The sequence below is a fragment of the Micromonas pusilla genome, assembly GCF_000151265.4.
Source record: "Micromonas pusilla CCMP1545 genomic scaffold MICPUCscaffold_7, whole genome shotgun sequence".
Taxonomy (NCBI): Eukaryota; Viridiplantae; Chlorophyta; class Mamiellophyceae; order Mamiellales; family Mamiellaceae; genus Micromonas; species Micromonas pusilla.
Window position 1 is genome coordinate 670827 of NW_003315888.1, and position 20547 is coordinate 691373.

Sequence of the window (20547 nt, forward strand, 5' to 3'; positions counted from 1 at the left end):
CGCGCTGACGCGCGTGCCGTTCGAGGGCGAGGGCGAGGACGACGGCGCGGCGGTGAACGACCTCCTCCCGGACGCGACGATCGCGGTGGAGCTGCGGAGCTCGGAGCTCCTCCTGACGCCCGAGGAGGCGCGCGCGGGGAACGTGCTCTGCCTGCGCGCGATCGAGCTCTCGCCCATCCCGGAGGCGCGTTCTATCTCACACTGGTTCCCGTACGACCGCGTTCGCGTGGAGAACGCCGATCCTTAAGGACTTTTCCCAGCACATCTCTTCGCCCAGGGTCCCTCGCTTTCAATCCCCTCCCTCGACGCCTTTCAACGCCAACTGACGCCTTTCAACTCCACCCCGACATGCAGACGCTCTCGGAAAAAGAAAACCCGACGGACGACGCCTTCTCGTTCGCCGTCGCGTGCCCGATACCGGGCTGCGCGGAGGGCGGCGTCGACCCGCTCGTGGCGACGGGCGGCGCGCTCGCGAGGAACCCGCCGCCGTCACCGCCGCCGACGCCGAAAGAGGGGGAAGAGCCCGCGCCGGCGCCCGAGGAGGATCTGAAGATGCGAAGGATCGTCTGGAGCGACGAGACGCTCGTCAAGCGGTGGCTCGACGGCGACCAGGTTCGCGCGTTCAAAGCGTCCGTCAAGGGCAAAGGCGCGCGCGTGCCGTTCGAGGTTGGACGCGTCGTGCGCGACGCGGAGACGACGACCGACCCGTGCTTCCACGCGTACCGCGCGGTGTGCGAGTTGAACCTCGACGCGCTCGTGGACCCGGGTACAGCTGTCACGACGACGTCGGGCGAGCTGCGGCGACCGGACCCGCCGCCGCTCGGCGTCGCCGCGTCCGCCGTCGCGGTCCTGCCGTTCCCGCCGGAGGAGGTTCCGCCGGGGGCGAAGCCGATCGCGGAGGAGCCGCCGCCGGACGGCGAGTCCGCGTGGGCGAGCGCGTCGGCGCCGCCGACGCTGTCGATCGAGGTTTCGCTGTACAAGCCGCTGGTGCCGGCGTGGAGGAAGCCGACGCAGCCGGCGGAGGCGGTGGCGGACCTGCTGCCGCCGCGCTCCCCGCTCGGGCCACTAGACCCGAACACGTCATCGCTGGAGCACTTCCGCGAGGAGGTGCTCGACGCCGCGAGCGCGCTCGCGCGGGAGTACGCGTCGATGTTCACAGGCGAGCCGTCGGACGAGCTCGGGAAGGCGAAGCGTCGGTCGGACCTCGTGTTCGAGCTCAACCGAAGCGGGAAATACCACGCCATCAAAGACCGTCTGAAGGCGGCCGCGCAGGGGATCATCAAGCAGCGCTTCCACGCCGGCGGCGAGGGCGTCCAGGGGCGATACAACGAGCTGTACCAGGCGCGTTCTATACAAAAGTTTTCACCCATAGCTCGGTTTCAACACTTGATCGCGTGCGTCTCCTTTCAACTGACCGATGAACTATTTTTGTATGGAACGACCCTCAGGCGTTGATCGAGGAGATGCACGCGGCGCTCAAGGCGCTGGGGAAGCCCCCCGCGGAAAACCTCGCGTCGGACGACCCGGACGACGGCGTCGATCGCGCCGCGCTCGCGGCGTACAAGGCGTACGCGGACGAGTGCGAGATCAACGACAAGTTAAACGTCGCGGACAAGTGGCACCAGGAGCGGCTCCTGCTGACGCGTCGGCACCCGGACGTGTGGAGCGACTACGCGGCGTTTTGCGCGCGGCGCGGGCGACGCGGGAAAGCAGAGGAGGCGTACAAGGAAGCGTTACAGCTGGACGGCGAGCACGCGCCGTCGCTGCTCGGCCTCACCGTCCTGACGATGTGCGACGAGGAGTATCAACGCGCGGAGGTGTACGCGCACGCGGCGACGACGTCCGCGAGGGCGTCGAGCGCGGACCCCGCGGCGTGGGCGCTGCTCGCGGCTACGTACGAAGGGCTCGAACGCGAGGAGGACGCGGCTAACTGCGACTTTGAGGCTCGGCGGCTCGCCGCGGAGGTGATGTCTCACGTCTTTGACGACGCGCGGCCGTCCCCCGCGCAGCCCGACGCGTTCGAGGCGGCGGCGCTCGCGTGCCTGGACCTCGCGTGCGCGGCGCCGGCGTCCAAGGTTCTGGACATGTCGCCCGCGGCGCGGCGCGGCGAGCCCGACGGGATCACCAGAGCGTTGTGCCTCGCGCGGTGCGCGATGCTCAGCAAAGCGCACGACACCGCGTACGCGCACCTGATGCGCGCGCTGGAGGTGGACGCCACGGACCCGCGGCCGTTCGAGCTGCTCGGCGACGTGCATTACGCGTGCGGCAGGTTCAAGGAGGCGCAGGAGGGGTACACGCACGCGCTCGCGCTCAGCGGCGGCGTGGACAACGTCGGCGGGCACCCGCCGGCGTCGCTCAAGCTCATCCTCAATCTCGGCAAAGCGTCGCTGGTGTGCGGCAGGCTCAAGGACGCGCGCGGCGTGTTTATGTCCGCGTGCGGGGTGTCCCCCGTCGCGTCCACGTGGCTCGGCGCCGGGATCGCGATGTGCCGCGAGGGCGACCTCGACGGCGCGGAGGCTGCGCTCGCGGAGGCCAACTTGCTCGACGCGTCCAACGCGGACGTCTGGGGGTACCTCTGCCTCGTCGCGTTGCTCTCCGAGCGCGTCGACGAGGCTGAGCACGCGCTGAACGCGGCGTTTAAAGTCGGCATCGACCACGCGCCGCTGCTCGCGGAGGTCGGGAGCCTGTTTTTGGAGCGAGGGCGGTGGAAGCACGCGGAGGGCGCGCTGCGGCGGAGCGTCAAGCACGGCGCGGGGGCTGACGTTCGCGTCGCGTTGGGCCGCGCGATTCACGAGCGCGGCGACGCGGAGAGCGCGCGGTTCGAGCTCTGCGCCGCGGTGGACGCCGCGGGCGGGGATAAGGAGGTGCTCGTGGGGGCGCTGAGCGCGCTCGTGGACGTGTACGGGGATCTGGGCGACGCCGCGGCGGCGCAGTCGTGCGAGGACGAGCTCGCGAGGTTGTGAGCGATGATGGATGAAAAAGTGCTCTCTGCCGAAACCAAAAACTAATAAAGTGCGTGCTCTCCGCCGTTGAACTCTCCGACGCCGGCGCGGACCCGACGTGGACGCTCAAGCTCCACAGTTGTCTGGGTGCGAAGTGTTCCACCAAGACTGAAGGTCTCGTTCTTCGAATTCCGGACAGTCTGGTTGCGCGACTATCCACTTGAACGTCGTTTCCTTGCCATGTTGATGGGCGTACACGGGCGAGAGGATATCCCACTGGCATCCCTTGGAGCGGAGGTACTTGAGGATCTTCAGGTGACCGTGCTGCGAGGCTTGCGCGCAAGCCCCTCCGTTGCCGCCCACGGTCTCTAACGATCCGCCGTTTTCGCAGTAGTACTTCACGCAGTCAAACTGTCCTCGCTCCGACGCGTATTTTAACGTGCGATAGTCCCACGGACAGCCGTTCTCGTGCAACCACTCGAGGCAGGCGAGCTGGCCGTTCTCCGCGGCTTAACAACACGTGAACTCGCTCCACGGGCACCCGCGCGAACGCGCGAACTGAAGCACGTCGAGGTGCCCGAAGATGGCTGCTTTCGCGCACGTCTCCGTGTCGCACGTCCCCGTTCGCGGCGAACACCCGTGATCGAGGAGCCATTCGAGCGCTCGGCGATGGCCCGCCGCGGCTGCGGCGGTGCACGCGTTCGAGAAGACGCGGCGTTCCCTCGAGGGTTGGCGGTGCACGGTTCTGGTGACTCCTCCGATTTGGATTGTTCTTGGGTCTTTCGTGGGTTCGGTCGGAACCACGTACGGCGGGCGCGGCGGGTTCGAGGTGGGGTCGCCTCGCTCCGCGAGTCTCGTCAGCGTCTCGAGATCTCCCTCGAACGCCGCGCGCACGAGCGGGTCGTCTTCCATGGGGGGACGATAGGGTTCCGGCTCCAGCCATATCGCTCCCTCGCCTTCGGCCTGGGCCTCCTCCGCGTCGTAGTCGCTCAAGTCCATTTTTTCAAGGCGCGCCGCGTGCTGTCGGAGGGCCTCGGATTCCATTCTCATGTGATGGTCACGCATCGCATCAGATGGTATCAATGGGATGTCCGGGATGTCTCCTAAAATTGTGGCAAGGCGCGGCATGTCGTCGCGCGCGCGAGTGAGAGTCCGTCCTTCCGTCGTGGTCTCGTCATCCGAGCGTTTTAGCTTCCGAGGAAAACCAAAAGACAAGACAAGTTGGAGTCGCGCCTCGCGCCAAGATCGGTCGGTCGCACCTCGTACGATTTGACTCGTCGATTAGACCGTCGTTAAGTCGTGGAGGCGTCTGTGGCCCGTGATCGCCCGAGCGCTTTACCGCTCGCCGTACAGCGCACCGCGGACGGACGGAACATCGCATCATCCCTCGCGCGCGCTTCACGCATTCGCCCGCGGGAGATATGGACGTCGCGGTCATGTCGCGTCAGGTTCAAGACGCGTGGAAGTCATGGGATGCCGCGGTGGCGGGCGCGACGTTCAAAGCGCTGAAGGTGCGCGCGCCGTCGTCGTCGATTGCCGCCGCGCCGTCGCCGTCGCCGCGTATGCTTTTTTTCTCGCCCGCTCCTATTATCCGTCGCCGCCGCTGACGTCCGTCCGCGCCCTCTCCTCGCCCCGCCCCGGCCCCGCGCAGTTCATCAACTGGGAGGTGCACCCGATAAGCCCGGTCACGAAGCACTGGTTCGCGGTCGCGTCCCCGACGGTGCTCCTCACGAGCCTCGCGTTTTACTTCTTCGTCGTCGCGACCGGGTTCAAGGTTCTCAAAAACGTGAAGAAGGATGCGAACGCGAAGGACGGGCTCGTCCTCCGCGGCGTGGTGATCTTCCACAACGTCTTCCTCGTGACCCTGTCCCTGTACATGTGCGGCGGGTGCATATTAGAGGCGTACAAGAACGGATACAGAGTCTGGGGGAACGCGTACGACCCGAAGGAGACGGCTCTCGCGCACTACGTCTGGGTCTTTTACGTGTCGAAAATATACGAATTTCTCGGTGCGCGCGAGACGAGACCGACGCCGACGCCGAGGCTCCCACCATCCCCGACGCGTCTTCGCTCGCGCGATCTCCTCTCCATCTCGCCATCTCTCTCATCAATCGCTGACCGCCCGCGCCCCCTCCCGTCTCTCCCCCCCTCCCGTCTCTCTCGCAGACACGTTCATCATGATCGCGAAGAACAACCTGAAGCAAGTCAGCTTCCTTCACGTGTACCACCACGCGACCATCTCGTTCGTGTGGTGGATGATCGCGCACCGCGCCCCCGGCGGGGACGCGTACTTCTCCGCGGCGCTCAACTCCTGGGTGCACGTGTGCATGTACACGTACTACCTCATGGCCGTCCTCGTGGGGAAGGACCAGCGGAAGCGGAAGAAGTACCTGTGGTGGGGTCGGTACCTGACGCAGATGCAGATGTTTCAGTTCGCGTTGAACCTCGCGCAGTCCGTGTACACGACGCTGTACTCGCCGTACCCGAAGTTCATCTCGCAGATCTTGTTCGTGTACATGATATCCCTGCTCGGGCTGTTCGGGCACTTTTATTACAGCAAGCACGTGTCGCCCAAGGCGAAGGCGACCGCGGCGGCGGCGACCGCGGACGGCGCCGCGAAAAAGGTGGAGTGAACTGGAGAGACGACGGAGAGACGGGGACGGGGTTCGGGTCGGGGGCGGGTCGGGAGGGGAAGGGAAGGGAAGAGACGCGGTCGCGCGCGTGGGGAGGACGCGGAGGACGACAGAGCGCGAACGAACGAACGAACGAACGAACGAACGCGCCGCGGCTCGGGGATAGACGATTTAATACGACGGACGCGAGGGTTGAAAAGAAGACGAACTCGTAACGACCACTTGAAATAACACACACACTTGTCTCGTCCAGCACAGAGCACAGACTAGCGCCGCGCGATGGGCGTCTCCGACGCGGAGAACCTCGCGCGTCTGAGGGACGCGGTCAGGTTCTCCCTCGACGCCGCGGCCGCGCACGACCTGTCGTTCTACCACAGGAACGGCGAGGGCGGCGTGGCGCGGACGCGCGCGAACGTGCGCGCGGGATGGGAGTTTCTCGCGACCGCCGCGGATCTCGGGCACGCGGGCGCGATACGCGAGCTCGCGACCGCGGCGGGCGAGCGGTACGTCCGCGCGCGCGCGGGCGGCGCGAAGACGCTGGAGGCGTTCTTGTCCGAGCTCGAGCGCGAGGACGCGCGACGAGGGAGGCCGTGGGTCGGCGACGGCGACGACGGCGACGACGCTCGCGCGCGACGACGCGCGCCCGCCGCGTCCGTCTCCGCCTCGAGACCGCTCTCCGGCCGCGCGCGCTGCTCGCACGAAGTCCGCGCGCTCGTGGACGCCGCGTCGCGCCCGCGCGGGCCCGACGCGGCCGCCGCGTGGACGCTCGCGTCGTGCCACCGCGACGGCGCGCGCGGGTTGGACGTCGACCCGTCGGAGGAGTGGCGTTGGCGCGACGTCGCCGCCGCCGCCGGCCACCCCGCCGCGCTCGACGCGATGGAGACCCCGCTCGGGTGTCTCTTCCGCGCCGAGGGCCCGGACTCGCCGCTGTTCATCCACGTCGCGACCGCGGGCGCGCTGGAGCGCGACGGCGTCACGACCTTCGAGGACGTCGGCGCGTGCTTCGAGCCCGGATACGACGGCGTCGGCGACGGCGTCGTAGCCAAATCGTTCGCCGCCGCCGTGTCGTGGTACCGCCGCGGCGCGGACTACATGGACGCGCGGTCGCAGCTCGCGCTGGGGCTTCGGTGCGCGGCGGAGGGGGAAAAGGGAGGGGAGGGGTCGCGCGCGATGCGCGCGGAGGCGCTGTTCTGGTTCGTCAAGGCCGCGGGGCGGATCGAGTACACGCGTCCGACGAGCCGCGACGACGCGTTGACGCTCGGGAGACGGCTCGCGTGCCGCGAGGCGTCGGACGCGTCCGTCGACGCCGCGTACCGCGCGGGGGTGTGCTACGACCGAGGGCTCGGGACCACGGTGGACGTGACGAGAGCCGCGGAGATGTACCGACGCGCGTGCGCGGGGCTGCACTACGACGCGATGTGCGCGTTGGGCGTGCTGCTGTTGATGAAGACGAGAGACGACGACGCGGAGTCGCACCGCGAGGCGACGCGATGGCTCAGAGAAGTCGCGGACGCGACGGGGAACGACCAGGCCGAGGTGCACATGGGGATCGCGTACGCGACGGGGAAGGGCGTGGAGAAGGACGTGGAGCGGGCGAGGGCGTGGTACGCGCGCGCGGAGAGCGCGTACGACGACGCGGCGATGGCGTTGAGAGAGGCTGGCGACAGAGCTTGGAAGGAGAGAGTTCGCGCCGCGCGCTTCGAAGGCGACGCGCCGACGTGATAGCGTTCGCATTCGCATTAGAGTTCTTCAGCGCGGTTTAATTCATCTTCTCTCGTCCTCCCCTCGCGTCCTCCCCTCACGCGGCGCCGCCGACGCTGCCGACGGCGACGTCGACGACGGCGGCGTCGCGAGCGCGCAACTCGCCGCCGCCGCCCGTCGCCTCTCTCGCGAACGCCTTCGCCGCCGCCCTCAGCGACGCCGCGTGCGGTGGCGGCGCGCGGTGCCCGTCCCCATCGACTCCGCCGCCGCCGACGACGATCTCGTTCGCCGCCTGCGCGCACGCGCCGATGATCGCGCCGACCCGCCCCACGGCGTCCGCGTAGTCCGCGCTGCCGTCGCTCTCTTTTTGCGACTTGATCGCCGTCTTCGGATCCGACGACGCGTACTCGAACACGTCGATCGCGCCCGAGGCGTCCGCGCGGCTCCCGATCCCCGGACGCATCACCCCCGGCGCTTGCCGCGCGATCACCGTCTCGCGCAGGACGGATCGCGCGAGTCGCAGCTTGCGCGTCGCGGAGCCCGGCATTGCGGCTAAAAACGCGCGCTTCGACGCCGCGTCCTTCAGTCCTCTCGCCTTCATGTAACACCGCTTGCACGCGTCGTCGAGCTGCGTTCGGATCGCGACGAGCCGCCGGTCCGTCGTCCCGCCCGCCGTGGACGCCCCCGCGCGCTCGAGCGCGTCCAGGAGCTCGTCGACGTACGCCAGGAGGACGTGCGCGGCGGCGGCGACGTCTCTCGCGCCCGCGTCCTCGGCGCCGTTGGCGAGCGGCGCCGGCGGCGTCTCCCCGTCGCCGTCGCCGCCGCCGACGCCGCTCGCCGCGAGCTCGAGAAGTTCGACGAGGAACGCCGCGCGCTCGCCGTCCGTGGGGACGTGGTCCGCGATGAACCGGTACAGGAGCGAGTCGCGGAGGAGGCCGGTCGCCCACGCGCCTGCGGCGACGCGCGCGGGCGTCGCGGGCGTCTCCGGGACGCCGTCGCTCGTCGGCTGGCTCGCGCCGTCCGCAGGCGGCGGCGTCTCCGTCTCCGCCGCGGCGTCCAGCGTCGTCGTTTCGGTGTTCTCAGATGCCGACGAAACGCCCGACGTTCGAGCGTTAAACACCGCCAGCCGCGCGTTCGCGTCCGCCGCGAACACGTCCACGGCGTGCAGAAAAAACAGCGTCGCGCCGAGCGGCGGCGCGACGGCCCGCGCCGCGCGCTCCCTCTTCTTCGCGCGCTCGCGCGCGCGCGCCTGCGCCTGGCTCGGCGGCGCGTCCTCATCTCCCTCGTCCTCCTCGTCCTCCGATCCGTCGATCGCGCCGCGCGCTGCTCCGGCGTGTCCCGCGCGTCCGCGTCGCCGCGCGGCGCCTCCTCCGTCGCCGCGGCGTTCGCTCTCCTCCGACGCGTCGCACAGCCGCCAGAGCGTCTCCGGCTTGCCCGCCGCCGCCGCCATCAGCGCGGCGAACCGCCGCCAGTCCGCGGCGATCCCTCGCTCGCTCCCCGCGCCGCCCGCGCCGGCGTGGCCCTTCTTCGGCGTCCTGTCGCTGTGGTGGTCCCTCGCGCGCGCTTCCGAGTCGATCGGGGTCCACGTCAGCTCGCACGTCGCCACCGCGGGCGTCGTCCCCGGACCGTCCGCGTCCGTTCCTCCGCGCGGCGTCGAATCGATCGGATTCGAGCGCGTCGTCATCACGATCTCCGCGGCCGGGTGCAGCGCGTGGACGCGCTTGAAGACGTCGATCGTCGCGCGCGCGAGCTTGGCGTCCTCGGATCGCGCGACGCGCGCGCGAAATTCGAACGCCTCGATCGATTCGTCCTCCTCGGCGTCGTCCGCCTCCGCGCGCGCGCGCCTCCTCCGCGTGGGCGCGAGCCGCCGCCGCATCAGCACGCGCGCGAGGCGCTCGTAGAAGTACTGCGGCGGGATCTGATCGCGCGCGTTCCGGAGGAGCGCGTCGAACGCGTTCACGAACTCGAACTCGCTGCGTCGCGCGTCGTCCTCGCCCTCGTCGCTCAGATTCCGAGATTTGAATCCGCGCTCCGCGCCCTCCGTCTCCAGGAACTTCACCGTGAACGCGTCGTAGACGTGCGGGACGACGCGCACGGTCAGAGGCGCGTCCGCGTCCGCGCCGCCCGCGCGCGTCTTAAGCTTCTTCGGCGGCCGCGCGAAGGACTCGAAGAGCCCGAGCTGTCGGCCGCGATCGCGCGGGCTGGACGCGCCGTTCGCTTTTTTCTTCTTCGCCGCGCCTCCCCCGCCCGCCGTCGCGCCACCCTTCGCGACGGGGGACGTCTTCGCCGCGGGCGCGCTCGCCGTCGCCGCGGGCGCCTTCTTCGAGCCTTTCGGGGGCATCGCGAACGGACGCGCGCTTCCCCGCCGCCGCCCGCGTGCCTCGGCGAGTGCGGACCGCCTGCGTCACACGTTGAAATGGAGCTCCGCCACTTGGCCGCTGGATATTTTATTCGCGCGCAGATCTCGGAGGCCTCGCCACTCCCTCGTACGCGCGCGACGATGTTCGCCGTCACCGCCTCCGCGCGCGCCGCGCCCGCCGCCGCCCCCGTGACCCTCCGCGCCGCGTCGTCGTCGTCGTCGTCTTCTTCTTCTCCTTCGCGCGGCGTCGCGCGCGTCGCCCCGCGCGGTTCGAGCGTCCGATCCCGCGCGTTCGGTTTCGGCAAAGAGTCTAAGAAGACGGAGGAGGCCGCCGCGGAGGACGAGGACGACGAGGACGACGCGGACGACGCGGACGGCGAGGGCTCCGGGATCGACTTCAAAGGCCTGAAGCAGCTCATCTCCATGGGCCTCGGCACGATCTCCGGGGACATCACGGAGATCAACTTCGACAAGGAGAACGCGTCGCGCGCGGTCGTCATGGAGCTCGAGGCGAACAACTTCGAAGACGCGGAGGGGAACCCGCTCTGGAAGCCGGACGACGTCGGGTTCGTCGGCGACGCGGAGGAGAGGACGCCGATCATGAACTACGTCGTTCCGGTGGTGTTGGGCGTCGGCGCCATCGGCGGCGTCGTCGCGACGCTGAACGCGTTGTAGAGCTCGCGTGCTTGTAAGAAGAGGATAAACTCGCGTGCGTGTGCGGCCATTCAGCGGATCTCGCGCGCTCGACGTCACTTCTCGCCGCGCGCCCCGCGTCCACCCCCCCGTGCATGGACGCGCTGCAACGCGGGATAGAATCGATTCGCAGAGCGACGGACGACGCTATACGCGCGAGCGCGAGGAGAGAGGCGGAGAAGGTCGTCGCGAGGAGTAGGCGCGAGGAGGCGACGGCGAGGGAGGAGGCGGAGGACGTTCGAAGAAGCGGAGGCGACGCCGAGGACGCGCGCGGGCGAGGGCGTCGCGCGCCGTACGACCCTCCGACGATCCCGCCGATCGAAGGCGAGCGCGAGCGCGAGCCGCCCGCGACGCCGCCGATCGCCCCCGGCTCGGTCGCGAGCGCGCGGACGCCGCCGCCGTCCGCGCCCGCGCCCGCGCCCGCGCCCGCGTCCGCGTCCGCGAACCCTCGCGCGTCCGCGCCGACGACGACGGCGCCGGCGATGGCGACGCCGTCGTCCTCGTCCGCGGGCGCCCCCGACGTCGACGTCGCCGTCGTCCTCGCGAGCGTGCAGTCCGAGCTCGACGCGGTGAGCCGACGCCAGGCGTCGCTCCAGGAGACGACGCGCGCGGCGGTCGCGGCCGCGATGGCGTCCGCGCGAGACGAGATCTTCGCGAGCGCGATGGCCTCGCTCGAGGCGACGCTGGCCGCGAAAGCCGAGGAGCGGTGCGTCGCGGTCATCGCGGAGCAGGTCGTTCCGCGCGTGGGGGAGTCGCTGCGGAAGCTCGACGCGCGGCTGACCGCCGCGGAGGCTGGCGTCGCGGCGCTCGCCGCGAACACGACGCCGACGCAGCCGCAGCCGCCGACGCAGCCGCCGCCGCCGCCGCCGCCGCCGAGCGCCGGGGTGGACGAGGCCGCGCTCGCGTCGCGCGTCCGCGAGCGCGTCGCCGCGGACGTCGCCGCGCTCGTCGGGAAAGTGGAGGCCGCGGAGGTGGAGGCGATGGAGGCGAAGCGCGCGAGGAAGGCGCTCGAGGAGGAGGTGCGCGCTATGCGAGTCGCGCTCGACGCCGCGAGCGCGACGGTCGTTCCTCCCCCTCCTCCTTCCGCGGCGCCGCCGGCGCCGTCCGCGGAGCTCGCGGAGCTGCGCGCGAAGGTGGACGTGATGACGATGCAGGTCTCGGAAGCGTCCGCGGCCGCGGCGGCCGCGGCGGAGTCGGCGACCAAAGCGTCGCGGGCGCCGGCGCCCGCGCCGGCGCCGGCGCCGGCCGGCGACGCCGCGGCGACGACGCTCATGGAGCTCGTGGAGCTCAGAGAGCGCCTCAAGAGCGTCTCGAACGCGGTCGAAACGCACGAGAAGCTCGTAGACGGCGCGACGACCGCGGTGCGCGTGATGGAGACGAGAGTCGCGGCGACGGAGACAGCCGTCGCCGCCGCCGCCGCGGACGCCGCCTCCGCGGTCGCCGTCGCCGAGGGCGCGGCGACGAACGCCGCGAAAAACGCGGTCGAGCACGCGCGGATCCTCGCGATGGACGATCAGCACATGATCGAGCTCACCGCGCGAAGAGTCGCGGAGGTGGAGGTGGCGGAGCGGGCGACGAGGGACGAGAGCCGCGAGGCGGACGCGGCGATTCGCGCCTCCTTGGACGCGTTGTCGGAAAAACTGTCGGAAAAACTCGACGCGCTCTCCGCGCTCTCCACGACGCCCGCGGCGGCGGCGGAGGAAGAGAAGAAGATCGACGCGCTTGAAGATACCGCGACGATACCTTCGCACGACGAGATCGCCGCGAAGATCGACGCGCTGGAGAAGCGCGTCGTCGCCGCGGAGGACGCCGCGGCGGCGGCGGCGGCGGAAAAAGCGGCGGCGGAAAAAGCCGCGCCGCCCCCCCCCCAGACCGACGAAGGAACGCTCGTCGCGCGCACGGACGCGATCGAGGCGGCCGCCGCGGCGCTCTCCGCGCGCGTCGCCGCGCTCGGCGAGCTCGTCGAGGACGACCACGCCGCGGCGTTCAAACGCCACGACGCGAAGCTCAAGTCCGTGGAGCAGACGCTCGTGAAGGAGGTGGCGCCGCGGTTCAAGACCCTCGACGCGAAGGCGCGATCCGCGGAAAACGCCGCCTCTGCCGCCGCCGCGGAGGCGGGCCGCGCCGCGGACGCGGTCGCGGGGCTCCTCGAGCGCGACATCGCGAGGGACCAGGAGGTTGCGGACGCGAAGAAGCGCGCGAGCGCGGACGAGGCGGACGCGATGCGACGTGTCGACGAGAAGGTCGCGAGAGTGCGAGCCGGCGCGGAGGAGGCGACGCGAGAGTGCAAGCTGGCGCTCGAGAAGCTCGGCGCCGACGTCGCGTTTCTCGAGGCGAAGGACGCGTCCGGGGCGAAAGAGATCGACCTCCTCGCGGAGGAGTGGTCGGCCGCGAGGGCCGGGCTGAAGCGACAGGAGGAGGCGCTGTGGGAGAGCGTGATGATGATTCGACGCGAGGTGGAGGCGGCGTCGCCGAGTCCGAGTCCGTCGACGGGGCGGCGGGGACGGAACGGAAACGCGTTCAAGAATTTGTTCCGCGGCGGCGGCGGCGGCGGCGGCGGCGGGACGAACGACGGGACGCCGAGCTCGACGAGGAGCGACGGGGGGAGAACCACCCCGGGGGGGTCCACGCCGGGCGGGACGCTTCCTCCGGCGCCGGCGCGAAGAGGTCGACGCGGAGAGAGCGAGACGCCCACGCCGGAGCGGTACGCGAACCCGTTCCTGGACGAGGATTAATAAGTTAAAATCTTTTCGAAGAGTCGTCTTCGTCGCTCGTCGGTCATCTCGTCATCTCTCTTCGCTCCTCGTCGTCCTGTGCCCCCCCCGCGTCGTCGCTCTCCTCCGCGTCGACGACGACCTCCGCGTCCATCGGCGACACCGCGACGACGGCGTCGGACGCGCTCGCCTCGGCCTCGGCCGCGCGCGCGCCCGCCGCGCCCATCTCGATCGCGAGGCTCGGTCGCGAAACCTTCGCCTTCGCCTTCGCCGCCGCGGCGTCTCTCTTCGCGTCCTCCTCCTTCGACGCGTCCTTCTCCTTCGCCGCGACGATCGCGGCTTTCAACTTCGCGAGCTCCTCCTCCGTGTCCGCCGCGTCCGCAGCCTCCCTCGTCGCGGCGTCTTTCGCCACCGCCGCGGCTTTCGTCACCAGCGCGTCGGCGCGTCTGAGGACGACGTCGAGGTCGGCGCGTCTCGCGTCCCCGTCCGGGAGGTCGCGCTCGCGCTTCGACGCCTCCGCGATCGCGACGATCGTCTGACTCGCGGCGGACTTCAAGAACTCGAGTCGGTCGCGGTCCGTCGCGGGCGCGGGCGCCGCGGACGTCGATTTCGATTTCGACGGCGACTTTTCCGCCGCCGCCTCGTTCGCCGTCGCCCGTCCCGATTCGTCGCCGGACAGCACCGCGTCCCTCAGCTCCTTCTCGAGCAGCGCGCGCTCCGTCCGCATGCTCGAGATCTCTCTGTCTTTCGCGTCGAGGAGCACGCGCATCTTGTCGAGCTCGTCGTCGTCCGCGTCGTACGACCCCGACCCGGACCAGCCGCCGCCGCCGCCGACGACGACGACGCCGTGCGTTTTCCGCCGCCGGTCTGTTCCGCCGCCGTCGAACGACCCGCTCGGTCCGCTCGCGTACTGCCCGTCCTGTATCGCGTACTGCGGCCCCATCCGCTCGCCGTTCATCCCTCCTGTGCCCCCGGCGGCGGGCGCGGCGGCGGGTTTCTCGCCGCCGCCGGTCGCGGCCGCGGCGTCGCGCTCCGCCGCGATGATGTCGTCCAGAGGTTGGTACCGAACCTTCAGACGCACGAGCTTCGCGCGCGACGCCGCCGCCTGGGACGCCGCCGCCGCGTCGCCGGTCGCCGCGGCGTCGTCTCCCGCTCTCTCGCCGGCGGTTCGATCCCCGCCGCCGCCGCCTCCCGCCTCCCGATACCCGCTCACGACCGCGCTGGGGATCTGCCGCACGCCGCTCAGACCGTCCGCGCGAACCGTCTTAGGGTCGTTCCACACGAGCGATGATATCGGGGTGGAGTTGAAAGGCGTCAGAAGCGGAGTTGAAAGGCGTCGAGGGCGGGGAATGAAAGCGAGGGACCCTGGGCGGAGAGAGACGACGGGAAAGTCCTCAAGGATCGGCGTTCACCACGCCAACGCGATCGTATGGGGACCAGTGTGAAGGAGAACGCGCCTTGTACCCCGCGACGACGCCGCTCGCCGACTTGGACACCACGCCCGTCACCGCGCCCGCGGCTCTTCCGAACCACCCGCCGCCTCGCTTCCCGCCCCCCTTCGCGCCGCCGACGGACTTGATGTCCGCGCCGATCGGAGGTTCGAGCTCCGCGGCGACGGGGACGGGGCCCCACTGCGCGATCGCGACGTCCGCCTCTAAACCCTCCGCGCCGCCGCCGACGGAGGAGGAGGAGGAGGACACCGCCTGACGCATGAGCTCGTCCAGAACCACGGACGCCTCGCCGTCGAGCCGCTCGGGGGTCACGACGACGCCCGTCTCCTCGTCCCTGACCTCGCGCGTGTACCACCGCACGCACAGCAGCTGCGCGCGCGGGTCCTCCACGGGCAGCGTGATCTCCTTGCTGCTCAGGACGCCGCCGCCGGGGAGCGCCTTGACGCGCGTCTCCTCCTGGTTTTTCGCCACCAAAAGATCCGCGACGGGCCAGCGGACTTGCAGCCCGACCTCGCCGGGCGATATCGCGCGGCCGTCGTGCGACACCACCTGGATGTGCAGCAGGCCCGTGTGCGGCTTCTCGCGCTCGCTCTCGCTCGGGAGCGCGTATCCGGTGCCCGGGATGGCGACGGTGATGCACCGCGGCCACACCATCCACGACGCGATGAGCGCCTTGATGTCGGGGTGGAGTTGAAAGGCGTCAGTCGGAGTTGAAAGGCGTCGAGGGCGGGGATTGAAAGCGAGGTGCGGGTGAAGAGTGACGCCGGGAAAAGTCCTTAAGGATCGGCGTTCACCACGCCAGCGCGGTCGTATGGGAACCAGTCTCACCTTGATGTACGATCGCAGAGGCACCTTGAGCCCGGGGACGAGCGTGACGTCGCCGCCGACGACGCGCAGGTCGAAGTCCAGCTGCGGCTCGTCCATGAGCGCGATCGTCAGCGCGCCGAAGCACGGGAACACGCCGAGGAGCGGCGCGAAGATGAGACGCAGCGTGAACGTGCACTCGAACTCGGTCAGCGACACGGGCACGCTGTGTGAGGGGCGGAGTCGAAAGGCGTCAGACGCGGAGTCGAAAGGCGTCAGACGCGGAGTCGCGAGGCAGGCGTCGCGGCGGGCGGAGTCTTCTGAAAGCGAGGGACGAGCGAAGAGAAACGCGCGCGACGCCGCGCGCGAGCGAAGACCTCAAGGATCGGCGTTCACATCGCGAACGGGATCGTATGGGGACCAGTCTCACCTGAGCGCGTCTTGCGCGGCGCGGACGCCCAACACGACGTCCGGGTCCCCCGCCCAAAACACCTGAAGGTCGATCTCCACGGACCCATCCCCCGTGGTCTCGTATACCTTCACGCCCTCGATGCGCGCGGGGATGTCCCCGAACGAGAACCGCTCGAACGACAGCGTGGTGAGGAACGACGGACGCGTCGCCTGCAAGATCGGATCCAACGCCGCGACGATGACGTCGGACGTCGCCTGATCCAGGTACGGCCACGCCGCGGCGAGGACCTTGTTCAGCCACCCGGCTCGTTCGACGTCGCGAAACGCGAGCCACGCCGGGAGCTCGCCCACGAGCTCCTGGATCTCGGCCTCGTCGAGCATGGACAGGTCCGCGAGCGCCTGGCGGTTGACGGATCGATTCTTTTTCGCGTCGAGGCGCGACTGCTGCCAGCCCATGAAGAACCCGGCGGCCACCGCGCCGACGCCGAAGCCTAGGACGGCGGCGCCGAACTCGGAGAGCAGCGGCTTGACGAACGCCTGGACCGCGTCGGAGACGATCGCGGCGTAGTCCACGGGGGACTCGGCGGCGGCGGCGTAGTCCACGGCTTCTCCCGACGACGACGACGACGAATCGTCGAGCGTCGCGTCGGCGGTCGGCGCCTCCGCGACCGCGGCGCCGATCCCGCTCGGCTCCGCCTCCGCGTTCGATCGCAGGCGCTGCTGGTACGGCGTCGGCGGCGTCGGCGCCGTCGCGGGCTCGAGCGCGACCGCCGCGGGCGCGGACGTCGCGACGACGAGCGCCGCCGCGACGACGCCGACGCGCGCGGCGCTCGCGCGGGCGACGAATCCAATCCCCCCCGCGTCGTCGCGCGCCCGCCGCTCGGAGTGCGCGTCGTCGTCGCGGGAGGGGGACCGCGTCGCGTCGTCTCTCCGCGCGACGGCGACAACCGCGCGGTCGTCGTCGTCGTCGCCGCCGCCGCCGTCGCGTCGTCGCGTCGTCGCGTCCGCGCGCGCGAGCGATCCTCTCGGACGCCGCGCGGACGACGCGCGCCGAGCGACGCCGTCGACGGCGGGAGGGATCCGCCGCGGTCGTCGTCGTCCTCCTCCCTCGCCGCCGCGCCCTCGCGTCGTCGCGCGCGGCGGCGCCACCGCGGCCGCGGCCGCGGACGCGCGCATCGCGCTCGCGGAGGAGGGGGACGCGCGCCCGTCCGCCCGCGGAGGGGCGTACTGGCGGGGGCGAGCGCGGAACGAACGCCGAGATGGAAAAAAGCGCACCGAGAAAAGCTGCGAAAAAGCCAGCAGGAAAAAGCAAACAAAGCAAACGACCCTCGGGAGGCCCACGGAACGTTCCCACAGGCCAACCACGCGCCGTACGACGTTTAATAAGAGAATTTCCGCGAGATATTATTTTGCGGCGCGTGGCGTGGCACGCTTTCATCGTCAGCCAGTGAGCGCGCGACACGGCTGAACCGTGAAATTTCGGTTTGAAGTTTGAAACGCGGCTCCGCGAGCGCTTCAGCGGCGGTGACGCGCTGCGAAGCGTGCACACAACGCGCGGCGCCGCAAGGAAAGGGACGCGCCACGGACGCGCGCGCGGTCGTCTGTTCGTAATCCGCGCGAGCGAAAGGTACGCGCGCTCGCGTTCCCGTCCGTTTCCCCGCTCGAGCGCGCGCGCGTCGCGCCCCGCGCGCGCGCCGCGCGCGTTCGCGCGCGCCAGATCACCCGCCCCGCCCTGGTCCTCGCCGGGGAGGGAAAAAAAAAGCGTTGTTTGAAATCTTCCCGCGCGCGACGACCGACGCGCGCGCGCGTCGTCCCCCGCCGTTCGCGCGCTCACGCATCCTCGCACCCCACCGCTGACATCCACAGAACGTGCCGGCGTCGGAACGCGGAGGCGCCATGGGGAAGAAAGTCAGGGAGCCGCCGGTGTTTTACCCCACCATGGCGGACATGAGAGGAAGCTTCGAGGCGTACGTGGAGAGCATCGAGGAGGACCTCGAGGAGTTCGGGATCGGGCGGATCGTCCCGCCCGCGGGGTGGAAGCCGCGGCAGGGGAGCTACGACGACGTCGACTTCACGGTGCCGCATCCGATAACGCAGGTGCGCGATGGAGCGCATGGATGCGCGTCGCCTCGAGGGCCACTCGCTCGCGCGTTTGGTTTGAAAAAAAACACGCGTCGCTTTTTCGCGCCAGATCTCGCGCTGACCCCTCCCTCGTTTCTCCCGTCGCAGCACGCCACGGGGCGGAAAGGGCTGTTCCGGACGCTGCTCGTGGAGCAGAAGCCGCTGTCGATCAAGAAAGACTTCAAACCGAAGGCGATGATGAAGGAAAACATGCCCTCGGAGGCGGCGATGCAAGACACCTCGGTGCGCGACCGCAAACGAAGTTTGTTTCCGCGCAACGTTTCCCTCTCTCTCTCCGTCTCGCGCTCTCTCTCGTCGGCCCTCCTCGTCGTCCGCGTCGTCTGACCGACCGCCCCACCCACGTCCCCGCCACCCCGATCGCCGCCGAAACCGAAACCTCCAGACCCTCGAGCGCGAGTTCTGGAAGAAGGTGACGTACTCCCCGCCGATGTACTGCGCGGACGTCCCCGGGACGCTGTTCGACTCGAGCAACTGGGGGTGGGACGTCTCGAGGCTCGACTCGCTCCTGTCGCGCACGCTCAAGAAGAAGGGCATCACGCTCGCGGGCGTGAACTCGTCGTACTTGTACTTTGGGATGTGGCGCTCGCTGTTCGCGTGGCACACCGAAGATTTGGACCTGTACAGCGTCAACTACCTGCACTACGGCGCGCCGAAGTTTTGGTACGCCGTCGCCCCCGAGGACCGCGAGCGGTTTGAAATCTTAGCGCAGGGCATGGTCCCGGAGATGTGGCGCCACTGCCCGGAATTTCTCCGACACAAGGAGCTCCTCATCTCCCCCACGCTGCTCGAGCAGAACGGCATCCCGTTCACGAAGATGATGCAGCACCCCGGCGAGTTCGTCGTGACGTACCCGGGGAGCTATCACAGCGGGTTCAACGTCGGGTTCAACTGCGCGGAGAGCTGCAACTTCGCGACGGAGGAGTGGGTGGAGATTGGCGAAGAAGCGGGGATCTGCGAGTGCAGGGACGACAGCGTCAGGCTGGACATGAGCATCTTCGACGATAACGTCTGCGCGCGCGTGGACGAGGACGATTACACCGCGGTGAAGAGAGGGCGGTGCGGCGCGCCGCGGCGAGAGCCGACGCGCGGCGGCGCCGCGGCGGCGGCGGCGGCGAGAGGCGGCAAGACCGCGACCGACCGCGATCGCGACGAGCGCGTCAAGCCGACGCCGTTGAAACTCCCGAGCGGTCGGAAGGCGATCGGCGCGGACGTCCTCGTCCCGGAGGGGTGGAAGCGCACGGTCGTGAAGAGGCCCGCGGGGACGTTGAAGAAGAACACCCCGGACGCGGACCGCGACACGTTTTACAGATCCCCCGACGGAAAGACGCTGAAGTCGAAGCACGAGGTGACGAAATACTTGGGGTCGAACCCCTCCGCGAGCCACGGCGTCACCGTGAAGGACTTCTTCTTCGAGACGACGCCGAGCGACGCGCCGCCGGCGCGGTTGCTCGCGCCGGCGACGCCGTCGCCCGCGAGCTCGGGGGAAAAGAAGACGTTCGGCGGCGGCGGCCGATCGACGAGCGGCGGCGCCAAACGCAAACCCTCGACGACGACGACGAGCGCGCAGTCGAAGCGGCGCGTCGCGCCGAAGAGCAAGGCGACGAAGCTCAACGCGTCGAAGTCCTCCGGCGGCGTGGGGAAGAAGTCGTCGTCGACCGCGACGCCGAAGACGAAGAGCAAGCGCGAGTCGTTGAGCGGATTTTTATCCCCGCTGAAGCTGTTCGCGTCGTCGTCCGGCGCGGCGAAGCAGCGAAACGAAAAAACGGGAAAGGTGCCGATGTCTCGCACCGAGCGCGCGGCCGCCGTGGACGTCGCCCCGGAGACGTTCAAGAAGTACAAGCAGGCTGGGCTGCTCGAGAACGCCATCACGGACGTGCTGCGGCGGGCGGGCGCCGTCGGCAAAGCCGTGCGAGGATCGTCGCTTGTGATGCAAGTGGAGCAAGCCTTGGGCGTGGGGAGCGGGACGCTGCGGTCGCACGGGAACCAGATCCAGACGATGTCTCGGACGTTGAGTCGCCGCGTGAAGTGACGCGATTGACGCGTGAAGTGACGCGTGAAGCGACGCGAAGCGACGCGAAGCGGGTTTTGTATTTTCGGCGAAATCCGCGGTTGTCTTTTTCAGGCGGGGGCGGCGTCGCGACCGAGTCTCGCCGCGTCCGCCGCGGCTCGCTACGCCGCGAGCCGCTCGCACGCGTCGTCGCGCGCATCGCACCGCGCGCGCGGCGACACTAGGTAGATGCATTCTTTTGGGTTTTGTGTAATAAGAGCTGCGACGGATGCGTCTTCTATTTCCGCCTCTCGTCTCTTCTGTCGAACACTCTGGGCGCGGCTGCTCGTCCGCGCGACACTCATCAAGACGGTAAGATGCGCGGCGCCGCCGCTCACACCAGACGGACGCGCTGGCACGCACGTCCTCTCGCGCGATGTCGTCGGCCGCCTCGCTCGTCGCGCGCGCGCCGTGCGCGTCCGCGCGCGCGGACGCGCGTCGCGCGCCCGCGGCCCCGCGCGCCGTCGCCGCCGCGTGTTCGCCGCGCAGCGCGTCCGCGACCCTCGGAACGTCCACGTCGTCGTCGTCGTCCTCCTCCTCCTCCTTCTCCGTCGCTCGCGTTCTCCGCGGCGGCGCGCGCGCGCGTCGCGGGTCTATCCTCCGCGCCGCCGTCGATGCGGACGCCGCGGAAGCGCTCGTCGCGACGACGG

At 69.8% G+C, this 20547-nt stretch overlaps 8 protein-coding genes across 8 annotated transcripts; 4 read left to right on the top strand and 4 right to left on the bottom strand.

Moving 5' to 3' along the window:
• Positions 1–1284: 1284 nt before the first annotated feature.
• MICPUCDRAFT_65478 (uncharacterized protein) lies at positions 1285–2963 on the top strand (the record flags this gene model as incomplete). Its single annotated transcript, XM_003059769.1, is given in 3 exon segments — positions 1285–1294; positions 1296–1341; positions 1449–2963. 1 exon segment carries the CDS (start codon positions 1464–1466, stop codon positions 2961–2963), a length of 1500 nt encoding a protein of 499 aa, XP_003059815.1. The 5' UTR covers positions 1285–1294; positions 1296–1341; positions 1449–1463.
• A 105-nt stretch (positions 2964–3068) lies between these two features.
• Positions 3069–4070, bottom strand: MICPUCDRAFT_59521 (uncharacterized protein; the record flags this gene model as incomplete). Its single annotated transcript, XM_003060058.1, has 2 exons — positions 3069–3451; positions 3494–4070. The coding sequence occupies 2 exons, from the start codon at positions 4068–4070 to the stop codon at positions 3069–3071; spliced, it is 960 nt and encodes a 319-aa protein (XP_003060104.1).
• Positions 4071–4363: 293 nt separating this feature from the next.
• MICPUCDRAFT_40609 (uncharacterized protein) lies at positions 4364–5575 on the top strand (the record flags this gene model as incomplete). The annotated part of the gene is made up of 3 exons (XM_003059770.1): positions 4364–4453; positions 4594–4951; positions 5109–5575. 3 exons carry the CDS (start codon positions 4364–4366, stop codon positions 5573–5575), a joined length of 915 nt encoding a protein of 304 aa, XP_003059816.1.
• Positions 5576–7293: 1718 nt separating this feature from the next.
• Positions 7294–9617, bottom strand: MICPUCDRAFT_47721 (uncharacterized protein; the record flags this gene model as incomplete). Its single annotated transcript, XM_003060059.1, has 1 exon — positions 7294–9617. The coding sequence occupies one exon, from the start codon at positions 9615–9617 to the stop codon at positions 7374–7376; it is 2244 nt and encodes a 747-aa protein (XP_003060105.1). The 3' UTR covers positions 7294–7373.
• Positions 9618–9776: 159 nt separating this feature from the next.
• MICPUCDRAFT_40612 (uncharacterized protein) lies at positions 9777–13063 on the top strand (the record flags this gene model as incomplete). Its single annotated transcript, XM_003059771.1, has 2 exons — positions 9777–10303; positions 10462–13063. 2 exons carry the CDS (start codon positions 9777–9779, stop codon positions 13061–13063), a joined length of 3129 nt encoding a protein of 1042 aa, XP_003059817.1.
• Positions 13064–13106: 43 nt separating this feature from the next.
• Positions 13107–14055, bottom strand: MICPUCDRAFT_65481 (uncharacterized protein; the record flags this gene model as incomplete). The annotated part of the gene is made up of 1 exon (XM_003060060.1): positions 13107–14055. Exon 1 carries the CDS (start codon positions 13998–14000, stop codon positions 13107–13109), a length of 894 nt encoding a protein of 297 aa, XP_003060106.1. The 5' UTR covers positions 14001–14055.
• Positions 14056–15348: 1293 nt separating this feature from the next.
• On the bottom strand, positions 15349–16206 carry MICPUCDRAFT_18454 (uncharacterized protein; the record flags this gene model as incomplete). The annotated part of the gene is made up of 2 exons (XM_003060061.1): positions 15349–15523; positions 15728–16206. Coding segments are annotated over 2 exons (654 nt in total), but the record flags the coding sequence as incomplete, so codon positions are not given.
• A 1057-nt stretch (positions 16207–17263) lies between these two features.
• On the top strand, positions 17264–19879 carry MICPUCDRAFT_59528 (uncharacterized protein; the record flags this gene model as incomplete). The annotated part of the gene is made up of 4 exons (XM_003059772.1): positions 17264–17335; positions 17575–17805; positions 17938–18072; positions 18233–19879. Exons 2-4 carry the CDS (start codon positions 17605–17607, stop codon positions 19877–19879), a joined length of 1983 nt encoding a protein of 660 aa, XP_003059818.1. The 5' UTR covers positions 17264–17335; positions 17575–17604.
• Between the last annotated feature and the right edge of the window lie 668 nt (positions 19880–20547).